Source organism: Megalops cyprinoides, chromosome 5, assembly GCF_013368585.1.
Source record: "Megalops cyprinoides isolate fMegCyp1 chromosome 5, fMegCyp1.pri, whole genome shotgun sequence".
Classification (NCBI taxonomy): Eukaryota; Metazoa; Chordata; class Actinopteri; order Elopiformes; family Megalopidae; genus Megalops; species Megalops cyprinoides.
This window is the reverse complement of record NC_050587.1, coordinates 28,365,590-28,378,656: the sequence shown is the minus strand read 5'-3', so window position 1 is coordinate 28,378,656 and position 13,067 is coordinate 28,365,590. Positions and strand designations below refer to the sequence as shown.

The 13,067-nt window shown below is 41.1% G+C and overlaps 1 protein-coding gene across 2 annotated transcripts in view; it reads right to left on the bottom strand.

The window, feature by feature from the left end:
* The window catches only part of LOC118778306 (cytosolic purine 5'-nucleotidase-like), a 41,648-nt gene that overhangs the window by 2,065 nt on the left and 26,516 nt on the right, over nt 1-13,067 (bottom strand). For both annotated transcript variants that reach the window (XM_036529781.1, XM_036529782.1), the window contains exons 5-17: nt 10,330-10,421; nt 9,848-9,905; nt 8,604-8,697; nt 8,366-8,419; nt 7,869-7,952; nt 7,173-7,214; nt 6,747-6,854; nt 6,126-6,192; nt 5,736-5,906; nt 4,575-4,626; nt 3,192-3,252; nt 1,918-2,094; nt 1,423-1,518 (exon numbers count right to left, since the gene is read on the bottom strand). In XM_036529781.1, the coding sequence (XP_036385674.1) occupies nt 1,423-1,518; nt 1,918-2,094; nt 3,192-3,252; nt 4,575-4,626; nt 5,736-5,906; nt 6,126-6,192; nt 6,747-6,854; nt 7,173-7,214; nt 7,869-7,952; nt 8,366-8,419; nt 8,604-8,697; nt 9,848-9,905; nt 10,330-10,421 (1,156 nt within the window). The remainder of the gene's footprint in view (nt 1-1,422; nt 1,519-1,917; nt 2,095-3,191; nt 3,253-4,574; nt 4,627-5,735; nt 5,907-6,125; nt 6,193-6,746; nt 6,855-7,172; nt 7,215-7,868; nt 7,953-8,365; nt 8,420-8,603; nt 8,698-9,847; nt 9,906-10,329; nt 10,422-13,067) is intronic.

The window sequence follows — 13,067 nt, the reverse complement described above, 5'->3', positions numbered from 1 at the left end:
GAACAGCATATCTAGGTTCGCAGCTTCCAAGTCCATTATTAGCTCCTGTCCATCTGTCTCATTATTTTAGATGCCATGAGATAACCCTGACAGGGTGGCACCATCACTCGCACACAGGTGTCCAATCTGCCAATTTATTTCATAGGAAAAGAACACTTCACTGTGTCAGGACATGTGCATACTTCCTGAGACTTCAACACTCATAAGAGGATTCCACTGCTTTAGTGACTTAAACAACTAGTGTGTAAAATAATAAACGAATGCCCAAAATAAGACCACCTCTGTTTGGTAATTTAAAAAAAAGCTAGTGGGAGAAAATAATGTGTTAAAATGGCTTTTCATAACTCATCAGAAGAGTTTTGACTTTGGCACATATTTTTGTGACTTTAAGCTGAATGGAAGCAGGGCTAATGCTATGATATGTGAATAACAGCACCCACTTCAACCATCAACACAACTATAATAAAGCTAAAAAAAAAAAACCTTGGGACATGTGTAACTCTTTTTATGTTTCAATACACTAGTAAATAAAGAAGGATAATAATTCCCGATGTAATATTACAAGCCTAAAATGTACAATATCAGAACAAACTACACTTTAATACCATGAATGAGTTTACAAATCTACCTATGTTTCAATGTAAGGCCCTTAAAATGGGTGACTTGTAGTACCTCCTTCTCATGCACTTACTAGAACAGGGCTTCTTTAACTCACATTTTATAACATATTCTATCCAATGAATGGCAGAAGGTTAAATGGCTGATGACTTCAGAATAGTGCTAAATTAATTTCACTTTAGGAATTTGTCATTTGATTGCGATCAACAGCACTTACAAAGGACAAGGAATGAACACTATGATAAATGTTCTGATGTGCTGGTGGGTCTCCTGACATTCAGTTTTATTTGCCCTAACAACCACTCTAGACTATCAAGTAACTGCAGAACTCATTCAGCATTTTCAATTCAAGTCAATGGCATGCCTCAGCAAAGGGCAGGCACAACAAGAGACCTGAAAAATGTACAGACAGAAGGTCTAGGCTGCACCACACCTGAAAACGAAATCAGCTTGGAACATTTTGTGTCATCTGAGAGAAAATGACCCCATTTTTAAAATTATTTTTTAAAAAAGATATTATGACTTCATGTTCCTGTTTCTCTGTTCCAGTCAAGGACAAAGTCATCCTAAAATAGTGTTCATTTCAAATATAATCAAAAGGACCAAGGTAAAAATCAACAAGCGTCATAAATCTACAAGCCAACAGTACAGTAAATCTAGTATTGCACTTGTTTCCAAGGAGGGCATCTCATCTCAGTCTTCTGTGTACCATGTAGGTAACTCAATCACTCCACAAATCAGATGTTAGTTTCCGCACTTACATTTATCTGTAACTTCTGTATAAAACTTTGACTTATATCAAACCTTGGCATCGGTGAGCCTCATTACGTGATTGGCCAGGGAGGCTTCAGATGCATTGAGGTCGAGCGGGCAGTGATCCACCGTAGACTCATGGGGCATCTGTTAAGATCAGACACACACCTCAGGCACACAATGCAAATCAATATTTGCATTGTGTTAATCAATGTTAACCCTAACTGTCACCATCCGTAGCCGTAGTGCAGAACTGTTTATCGAAATCATTGACCAAACTCAGTCACGGACCTGAAAAGATGTTTTTCTTTCCCTTTCAATCTCAATTAATAACTGAGACCTAAGAATTGAAATCATTTTGTTAAAGAAATTAGTTGGACTACTTGTCCTTCAGCACTCAGGCAGAAAAGACACAGGGACCATGGCTCTCCTGACAACCCTGAACTAAATCCCTTCAGACTTCAAGGTTCGAGCAACTGAGCAGCAACGCGGCACTGCCACTCTCTGGAAGCTGAGAGTCAGAGAGTGCTCAGCAGCCAGACTCACCAGGACAGGGGGCGCTCTGAAGAGGTAACTGAAGGGGTAGTAGAGCAGATTGATGCAGGAGGCGCAGTACAGGTCAGCGTATCGCATCAGCTGGCTGGCGAAGAGGGTCTGCCGAGAGCCGCAGCGCAGAAGGCTTCCCATTTTCCCATAGCACATGTCCATCCCATGGGTCACCTTCTGCACACACACACGAAACTTACTGTAGCTACTGTATGAAAAAGGAGGTAAGATATTGGTCAGAGGTGGACACCCCGGCTTCAGAAAGTAAAAGTCCTACCATGTATTTGTTCTAGCCATTCACTAAACAAGGTGATTTCACTAATTAGCTCCTCTACCTGGCTGAAGAGTTGTGCTAATTAAACGCAGCTGGTGTAGTGCATGGGTGGAACAAATACGTGGCAGGACTTTTACTTTCTGAAGCTGGGGTGTCCACCTGTGATATTGGTATATATCTATATCTCCCTCTCACTCTCTCTCTCCCTCTAAGACAAGTAAGTAGAAAAATTATGCTTAAAGGATTCAATTATTACATAACTATTAGTTAACACTGAAGGAATCTACTAACATAGGCACAAAGAAAAGTCCATCAAATAAATGAGACAATTGTGTACAATAATAATCAATAAAACTGTAGTGATGAGTACATTAAAATACACTGCGTAGTACTTCTAGACACATCATTAGCTTAAAAATCAAGTACAATGTAATACATCTTATCTGAGTTGTCATCTTGTTTTCCACCAGCATAAAGTCCCACTTTATCCTATTTACATATTTTAAAGAGCAATAAACTTATAGTAATGTATCCTATTCCCTTTCTCTAAATCCCCTGTTTAATTTTCTTTTGCTATTTTATATTCATTTTACAGTCTGTACTTTCTTTTAGGCTTTCAGTCATGTTTGAGACATTGGTTTAAATCTCTGACTGAAATAGTGTGTGGAATGCATTATTCAGCAGATACTTTAAAACAAACACCACTGAACTGTGAACCCCCCCCCCCCCAACCCTCCTTCACACACACCTTTGAAATTAAGTTTATGCCATGGGGACAGCCTTGGGAAGTTTATATTCTACTGTGCAAAGGCCTGGGTTGGAGACTATGGTCTTAAATTATACAGCACCTCTGTGGTATGTGCAAAGAGCAAGAGAGGGAGAGAGAGAACTGAAGTAAGCAGAGAGGAGAGAGAGAGTGGTGCAGGACCTATTAAATTTTCTCAACATGTCCTGCCAGCGGAGCATCTCAGGTGGAAACTGGGGGTGGGGGTTTGCAAACCTTGATCCGCGACTGGATTGCGCTTATGTCCGGACACACTCTGCTGCCACTATCCAGGTGCCTGAAGGACACAGACAGAACGTACTTAAGCCATGCACACCGGGAGTGCTGTCATCAAATGGACAAGCCACTGCTCTTCATTTGAAGAAACCAAGACATTTTCTTTCAAGGATGTTTGATGTTTGTGGTTTTGACTAATTGCACCGATTTTGTCATTTGTGATCTGCCGGTATGGAATGGATGGACCCCTTTTTACACAGGCTGGCAGCCGGGGCTTTTCCTGAGATTTCTTAGGTTTGGCTTTGGTATAAATAGGTCCTGTATTATTGGACCTTGATATGTGACCCAGCTCTGGAGGTGGGTCCGACCCAGTAAATTCATAGGTCAGCTTCAGTGTAACGGGGGATCCTGGGACCCATCATTTGTATACAGCAGACCCCTCATTTTTCCAACTGACATTCATCTACTGCTGAATGACCCTAAACATGCACCTCCTATCATGGAGGACATCAGGAAAGCTCTCCTCCTATTGGTATTGGTGCTGACTTTACTACTCACACTGGGGGTCCCAAGATTGCAGGGAATTGCATTCAGATTAGTTTTCATATATTGAATAACATGTCCTCAGTTAACTGGCAGATGTGTCTTTTCAACAAAACCTTTAGGCTACTGCATTTTTTTCAGTCGTGCAGATGCAAATTTTATGACGTAACAAAAATATCAAGCACTGCAGTACTGTATCCTGAAGGCAACTGTCCTAATAACTCAATGTTCTTTAAGCCCTGAGAGTGTGAAAATTCAATCTATCAAGCTAGCCTACTATTAGTATCTGAAAGAAGGTTAGCTGGCAAGTTTGTGCATATTTTCATAAAATGCAGAACTTTGCCAACAAGGAAAGAAAAAGAATGATGAAGAAAGGGGGCAGCACATGGAACCTTCCAGTCTAAGTGCCCTAAAGGATGTAAGGCCTTTATCTATGTGTATGCTTTCCTTAAAACGACTTAATGGTAATGTTACCTCAGACGTCTTTAGACATTTTGTTTATTTGTCTGTGAAATTTGTAATTTATGAAAAGCACAGAACTCGGTTAAGGAGCAGCATCTTCTTGGATAATTTCTCACATTTTCACTTTCACACCCTGGATTGGGGTGATCTAGTATAAACAAGGTGGAACCCAGGGAATGCTTGGGTTCAAATCCTGGGCGGTTTCAGTGTAAAAGTAGCTCAAACTGTCATTACAGCACTCCTTGGTCCTTACTGCTTACTGAGGCTGCTTCCTTTACAATATCAAATGCCATATTACAAACCATGTGGATACAGGGAAAGCACACTCTGAAAATCATTGCTATAAATCCCAAATGCCATAGCTTAGGCACTACTCACTTGTAGAGCTCGGCAAGAAAAACATCAAGACTTTTCAGCTCTTCAAACAGATCTGTAAAAAAAACAGGAAACACAAACAAGCAAGATGTCACATATATTAAACTGAACAAATATATTTAAGTTAAGCGGTCATGTTTGAATACACCACACTAGCAACCAGTCAGTCTGAGGTACAGCACATCCCTATGTGAAATTCCTCATTTCAAATGTAATTCACCTTCTTCCTCAGTGGGTATTCTGGGGCCAGACATAGCAAGTGTGGGCAAACACAAATTTTATTTCAAACTGAAAATTGGGATTTTTCAGAATATGTAGTAATAATTGTAGGTTGGTGAATATTTCAGGCTAGGCATGCAAAAATGACTTTGTGTTGAATTTGTGGTACCACAAAGATGATTTAACCAATAACAAAGTGCTATGAAACAGCTCTAAGAGAGATCAAGACATCATTGAGGTTTTTCATTACCATTTATGTATTTTCTGTTTCTGCATTTACAGCTAATACATTTTCTGCATAAACAGCTATTTAGAAGCCTGTATTAATGATGACCAATATTGTTACTAAAAAGCCTTAATATATATTCTGTAATGTGTGAATAAACAATTTCTTGGAAAACACTTATCCAATTACCAAATACCTAGCTAACAGCTTAATGTAATCAATAAACAATCTTTGGAAATAAAGCAATCTGTATTTTCTGATGTTCTTGCTCACTGTAATAAGCTGTTAATGGCTTGCCAGGGTATCAAATGTAATAGCACTGAAACAAAATGAATAAATAAGTTGTCTTTAGAAAATTAATTTTCTAAAATGATGTTTGTTGATTCTTTCAACAGCTAGATTTCCGGTGCTCTTGTCTACATCATTGACATATCTACGGTATAATGTGGTTTCTGTTTGCTGTATTCTTTGTAAGCACTGAAAGGGCTTCAGTGCATACTCATTGTCTTAGCAGACGGGTGTTTTTCATAGCTTACATTTTTTTCTTATTTACACATACATACGATTCACGTATGACATCAGTCTCCCACCCTGGAATGGAATCTGGGGCCTTTGGTTTATAGGCTAAGCTCCTAAACAACTCCACCCCAGTGCCACCCCGAATATGAAATATAGGATATACATAATAGGAGTCGTGGCAGTAAAGTGGGTGTACTCACGGCTCTTCTCCGTCCACACCTGCAGCTCCTTGGCCAGCTCCGGAACTACCAAGCACGTTTTCCAGCCCTGGCGCTTCTTTGACTTGAGGATGTCCCCGAAAATGTGGTCCCCCACATAGAGGATGTCCTTCCCTTTCACCCCAAGCAGATCACACACTATGTCGGAGGAGCCTGCGTGGAGGACACGCAGTCAAAGTATACAACAAAGAAGGAGATCGAGAGACAGGAAAGGAGAGGAAGGGAGGAGGAAGAGAGTGAGGGGTGGGGGAGGAGATAAGAATATACAACAGAAATGAGGAAGAAGGTATGAAAGGCCTGACCAGATCAAAGGATCCTGAACTGACAGGCGGTATTTATTGCACCACCGTGTGGCATGCAGCGGGTGTTTACCTCCAGAATAGACAGTCCCGTGCTGGAGGTCTCCAGTGTATGTTCCAATGCGAAGCTTCCCTGTGTTCTGTGGGCAGGCAAAACACCATGAGATGTTTCCACTTAAATGGAGGCCATTTAGTTTAGCATAGTTTAGCTGACACAGTGTTTAATCTGCTCTTGTGTTTAAACCTTGCCAAGTTCACTGGACATTTGAATTAGTTTCATTACGTATCTGAAAGTGAATTCGCTGTCAGGACTACCAAAATTCCCTGATAGCGCTTGTTTTCCATTCTTATAGCTCACCTGAAGATCATCTAAATAGCAATTCATTTACAGCTGATAATACAATTTCTGAAATAAGTCTGAGGGTTCTTCATATTATCTGGTGAAATGCAACAATATTGTCTTGCAGGCACAATTAAAGCAATTTATCATGACACCCTCATCCAAGTAAGCAAGTAATTAATGTTAAGACTCCTGTGAGTTTCAGACTATTACAAAACTAACTACACCTAAGAACTCTGGCAAACTTATAACAGGACAGTAACTCCTGTTTATTTTACACATACAATCATGTTTTTTTTTCCATAGTGATGAAATGGCTTCCACTTTAATCAACAAGCGATCGGTGAGCCTTACCGTGTCAACCTGCCTCAGAACGGTCCCTTCTGCAAAGAACAGTGGCTTCCTGGTGTCAACAACAACAAGGTCAAAGTAGGAACGCCACGGTCGCTTTGGTGTGTCAGGCTGTGTGAGAATGAGCGCGGAAAATTACTGAGGAACAAAAACGCATTCACATCTTTCTGAATATGAAGCAGAAACACACAGATGACAATGAATGGAGAGAGAGGGAGGTAGAGAGAGAGACAGAGAGAGAGAGGACAGAGGGGAAAGATGAATCAGAGAAGGGGGTGCATCGATGAAACACTGACTAAGATAAAAACTGATGAAGAGAGAGAGATGCATTAGGTTTGAGGAATGAGGACTAGAGAAATGAATGACGGAGTAAGAGGTGAGAGACGAGCTGAGGTGCCCTGATTTAAAGTGAAAATGCCTACAGCGTACCTTGGGGCCATGAGGGAAATCAAACAAGTAGGTCATGATGGCCTGGGAAACACAAGAAACAAGTGTGAGACTGGAACTCTTTCATAGTATCAACAGCCTACCAAATACTGATTAAAATCAGTTTTGAGGGCTTTTAAAGTGGTATTCTAAATGTTGTTTTATACTGCATTCGCTGACATGACCCCAGGCATTACTCATTCCCCCTTCATCCTTTTCTACAAATCAAAATTATTATCTACATGACAGTAAAGAGTTCAACCACCAGGGGGCACCATATCACTACTGGATTTATCAATAATGTTGCATTATTTGAAGCAGTGTATACCCTCTCCTGTCCAAGTATTAGCAGTCATTACGGATGCTGTTGATCTGTCACTATCTCAGATTCGCTAGTAAAGTGTTCTACATCTGGATGTTTTGCTTCAGTCTTAAATGCAGATTATGCAATGCTCATCTGTGTGGCAGTATGTGCCTCAGCATGTCTGCAGTCATGATGGTCTGTGTTAAACATGTATAACATTACATTTCCTTCTGATAAAGCACCACCTCTCAAAACTGACCCTTTTCACACAGACATACACACAATCAATTAACCCACTGATTTACTGCTTCTCAAAAAACTCTCAGTCCCATTGATGCTATGCCATCCTCGTTATGATTTAGCTGACTGGCGATGCAACCCCATTCCCAGCTTACGTCTGTGTAGTTGTAGTCACTGTTGGTGGCCAGGAATACTTTGGCCACCTCCTTCATGCGGCTCAGGAGCAGCGGCAGACGAGTCTGAGGAAGAGAGCAGTGATTATTTTAGCACGAAGACACAGACGGAGACGTCCTATGACTCTATGGCTTCCATGGGTTTCCACATTAACAAATCCACTTACTTTAAGAACTGAAAGTACATGTTCCTTCATGCACTCACACACAAAACTGGAATTGGTTGTACCCGTACTTGTACTTGTATCAAACAACAGTGAGTATAACTTTGGTGAAATGGTATTACTATCCAAACCAAAGGGTATTGCATTTGATTTCATATATGAGTCTGGCTGTGCGCCTTTCCACATCAAATGGGCACACTAGCAACACCGGTGGTGGCGTATCAGAGAGGCAATCTCAGCTATCTTTAATTGCACTTGGTAGGTGTGTAACACAGAAACTGCAGCTGCAACAAATAGCCAAATCTCATGACTTACATCTTTGACAATGTACTTTTCCAGGTTCTGAAGGGTTCTCTCCTTCAATATGCCCTGCAAAACAACAAAAAGACACATCTTTTGGATCAACGGAAGTGCATGGAAAAGCAGGAATGCAGACTTTCTGTCTTAATTTTTACTTAGGGCTATGGATGCACACAAGCAATATGGCAGCAGCCAGCCCCAGTCCATGAAGCATTTAGAATTTAGTGAACTGCAGTAGCCAGCACAAACTCACAGTGTCGTGGACGTAGTCCATGGCATCTCGCACGTCCTGAAACATGCTTCTAAAGGACATAAAGAGGTCGCCATGTTTGTAGCCCTTCTGGCGGCTATGAAGAGAAAGGGAAAGATTACACTAGTATTATTCAGCCAAGACCGGTTGACACTGCAAAAAAAAAAAACTGCAGGCAGGTAAAGAGGCCTGCTAAAATAATGGCTCCCCTTCACTCACTCCTGAGGGCTCAACAGTTCCCCCTGCAGATAATGCTTTTGCAGCCTATGTTTTACGTGGCTTGCAAGACAGTCAAATCTTCACAATTCTAAAACTAAAGTAAATTTAAAAGAACATGAGACATGAGTATGTACTGGTAAGGAGCAGTGTGGACGCTGCCTTCCACATATCTACCATAAAAGTCACCAGTGTAAACAAGTACGCATCTATGAAAATACTTGCAATGCCAACCTTAGTTATAAAATTACCAATGTGTGATTTTCTATATACTAATATGTATTGAATATATTAAATCCCCCCACAACACAAACACACACACACCTCCCCAAATCCTACTGTAAACCCTTAAACAAGGAAAAAATAACACTCTGGGACGCTGTTTTGATCAAGAGGTCAAAAAGAAGAGACTGTCTCACCGTTCCCCTCACTTCTGAGCCCAAATTTCTGGGTATTAGCACTCTACATGGCAAGTCTGGCCACTTAAATCGCTCATTTTGCTTCCCTATCTAATATTCTTAAAATGACGATGCAACTAATTCAAACTTGACTTCAGTTTGATTACTGGTCATTCCCCTGAGTAGACAGTGATTGTCCATTCTACTGTGCTTGTTTAATGCCTGAGGTGGGAGCATCATACTTGAGTTCAGCTCACATTCCACGCTGTGCTGGTAAAATTACACAAGGGCCCCCTGTCTATAATCAATCCTTTAAACAACAACCAGATGTGCACTCTCACTCTCAGGGCAGGTCCCTCATTGTGATCCTATCTGCTATCCCTTGGACATGTTGTTTTATGCAAAATTTTCAGGACTGTTAAAAATACAAGACCTTTTTAGTAGTCCCATTGGCTCATGTGTCCCACTAAGCAGAAAGGCAGGTAATACAGTCAAATGGAGTAGTCATGCTCTTCTGAGTATGGAAACGCAGACATGTATTTGCACAACAGCCACAAGCCATACAGAAGAACTGGGGAAGAAGGAAAATTAGCAAGGGGAGACAGAAAAGGCTTACTTTATGCATCTACTTACTTTGCATATCTACTGCAGTTGGTGAAAAAGTCAACCAGACAGGCATACAGGTAGGTCTCTGGAAAAGAAAACAGAATTTTGCTTCAGCACTATAAGGGTATGAATTAAATAAATGGAATTCAGGGTCATGGCTCAGGGGGTAAGCTGTTGTTTTGGATGCGCAATCCAAAATGCAGCAGCTGCTAGAGAGGGACTAGTAATGGGGTCGCAGACACAAGGATGGTGTGAATGCTAGTGTTATGTGAGGGCAGACATGAATTGCAAAGTGAAAAATCAATCTACTTTTAACTATAAGTGTTAAAATGCATTACAAAAAACATACTGGTTCTACAGTCAAACAGTCAAAATAATGTTGTATCACATGTGCATCATACATTCTGCATAACATAACACTGTTATTTTTCATTTTTCATTTTCAATATACTGGATGTTACTGTATGCACATACAAAACTCTTTAATATATATCCATAAATGTATCCACCTGAGAGGTTGAAGAGAGTGTTGAGGATGTAGAAGCGGTCAGTGTTGTCCCTCTGGATGAACTTGTTGGGATAGTACTCCTGTACCTCGGCTCTGTGAAATCAGAATGGCAAATATTAATAGACGTGCACATGTAAACTTCCGGAATGCGACCACAGAGCTCCAGTTTCAATGGGTTCCCTCAGGTCTCCTTCAACGACCATCTGACTCCCACCCCAAAGCCTCCCAATGATGACATATTGTAGTGTCTGCCAACCCTGGTTCAAGAAAGCATATAAATAGATCATACAGTGCGCTGTTTCAAAAGGAGTATAGCCCGCAACGGCTGTTACAACAATACAGCCACTATGACAGCACAAATAACTCTGTCAATCATAATCCAGGAATAGACTGATTCTCATCACCTGAGACAGGACAAAACAGAGGATATTCCATCACTGCTATGCCAGGGTGTTGATCTAAGGGTGGTGAACGACACAGTCTGGGGATTGAGTCTGACCTCCTGACTGGCTTTGGACCAGCGTCAGTTTAATGCTAGGGCACCAAAAAGCCTACGGCATGAATGGGGGTGGGGCAGCACTGAAACATTTATTCCATGCCTGATAATTTATACCAGATTCAAATTGTCTAATACCATGATCCTTTGTCAGTCTTATGAGAACACATACACACATACACAAAGGGTACGGTCTTATACCCAAATCCCCAACACCAGGTGCTAGATAAAAATACATGTAAACATTTGTTAGCTGATTCTGCTACCCATTTTAGGTCTGGAGACAGCTTGTGGATCTAAATTCCTATCAATAATTCCCCCAATTTCAGTTTCTATACATTTGAGATCATCACTGCTCTTAAATTAACAATTATCTCATCACATTTTCATTTGATGAGCTATGTTTTTCATTTCTTTTTGAAAGCACATGAAACTGAATGGATTGCTCTCAAAAAGAGAAAAAGGATTCTTAAAAGTGTATTTCTGCTGTTTTTATTTTACTCGTGGCCAGACACCCAAAAGGACTGGAACAACATCACTGTATTGTGTACAATGTACATGTATAATGAGGTGAGACAGAAGAAGCAGGAAGGAGAGATGAAATTCATTTAATAAAAGAAACAGTGATGGGCTTATGATGTTAGGGAACTATAGGCTAATGGCAACATGAACCCAATACAGTTGGGTTTTGTTTCAGTAAAACCTGGCTGTCTTCACATGCCTGCAGTGGGCTGGTACCTGGGACTGTGTCAGCATTAGAGTTCTATATGCATACTGGGTGCATTTGTATTGAACATGGTTTACACTATAGGCCACTGTTACTCTGTGCAAGTGCAGTATGACTGGCAACACCTCCTTCTGTATTCCTGGTGTTTTTGGATGCAAAGGAACTAGCCCCAGAATCAGTAGTGCTCCTCACTCTCTCACAAAGCAATTAACCCCCTTACTGACTAAATGACCAGCTCCTTCAGTCATGTGAGCCTCTAACTAGCGGGTGCTAGAAGAAAAGAGTTGAGTAATCACATCATTTGAACAGTTTTTTTTTGGCAAAAACAGTGAAAAACAAGTGGAGGATTGAGGAAGAGATAAAGCCAATTATTGTACTAGGACTGACAGCTAGTACTCCCATGTTCTCACCTCCCTCATCTGTCACTAGCAAATGGTTGTAGATCACTGCCTCTAAATTCCGGCCCTAGTGTACTGTGTGGACGACCACACCATCCCTACAGGTCTAGAAGTCATCATCTCTCCCAAAATCCTTGCACATACACTCTTGCAGTGTTGGCCACCTACTGATCTCCACTTCCCCAGAGAGTGGGAGTAGCAGTGACATCCCAAAGATGAAATCATCTACCCACTGACATCACCATTGTCTCTTGCCCTCAAATTTTTCACCTTTTTCCCTGTACATGCTCACAGCTTTTTGGTCTCATACCTTTTTAACTAACCTCATTAGCCAGGGTTTTGTGCAACAAACCCATGAATTCACGGTGTCCTTAAACACTGCCTGGCAATACTATATTCACCCCAGAAAAATGTTTATTGCGAGACATGCATGATCACAAGACTCACCCAACCTCACTGCAACCAGAAGAAAGCATGATTCAGCAGAGGCCCCTTAAGCCTTCACTAAATGTCATTTTAAACCAACAGACATCATCAGCCCAGGTCAAACTGCTATTGCACACCATTGCTAACAATAATCTTCTAATGCTGTTTAACAGCAAGTCTATACTGATGTCTGTCCTGTATGAATTTACTGTTCCTTATTGTGCACCTACAGTAGTCCTGTGTTCTACTGTATTATCAGGGCAGCTGCTTTATGTAAACATTTAGTGTGTCCTGCAGAACCACAGTGAAAAGCAGAGTGAGGAGACGAGGGAGTAAGAAAAGTGAGATGCAACATGAAAATGCCAAGCTATTAGGAAATCAGATGGTAAATTTTGTGCATCCTGGAATTATAAGTGTCTTATTCCATTTTTCGTTGTGTCTGGATTCTGTGTTTGTCTGTTTTCTTCATAGCACTGATTCCATAGGGGTCTCTCACTCTCACTCACACACACACACACACACACACACACACACACAGGAGGATCTAGACCTAACAAAGCAAAGATCAGATTTCCTTGGCTGCTGGGAGACTCAGGACTGCCACGCAGGCGCATTCATGTTTTCTGCAAGGGTCAGTCTATCTTTTTCAGTTGCAGGCTACATCTAGCGCATTCCAGCTGCCTGCCTTCAAG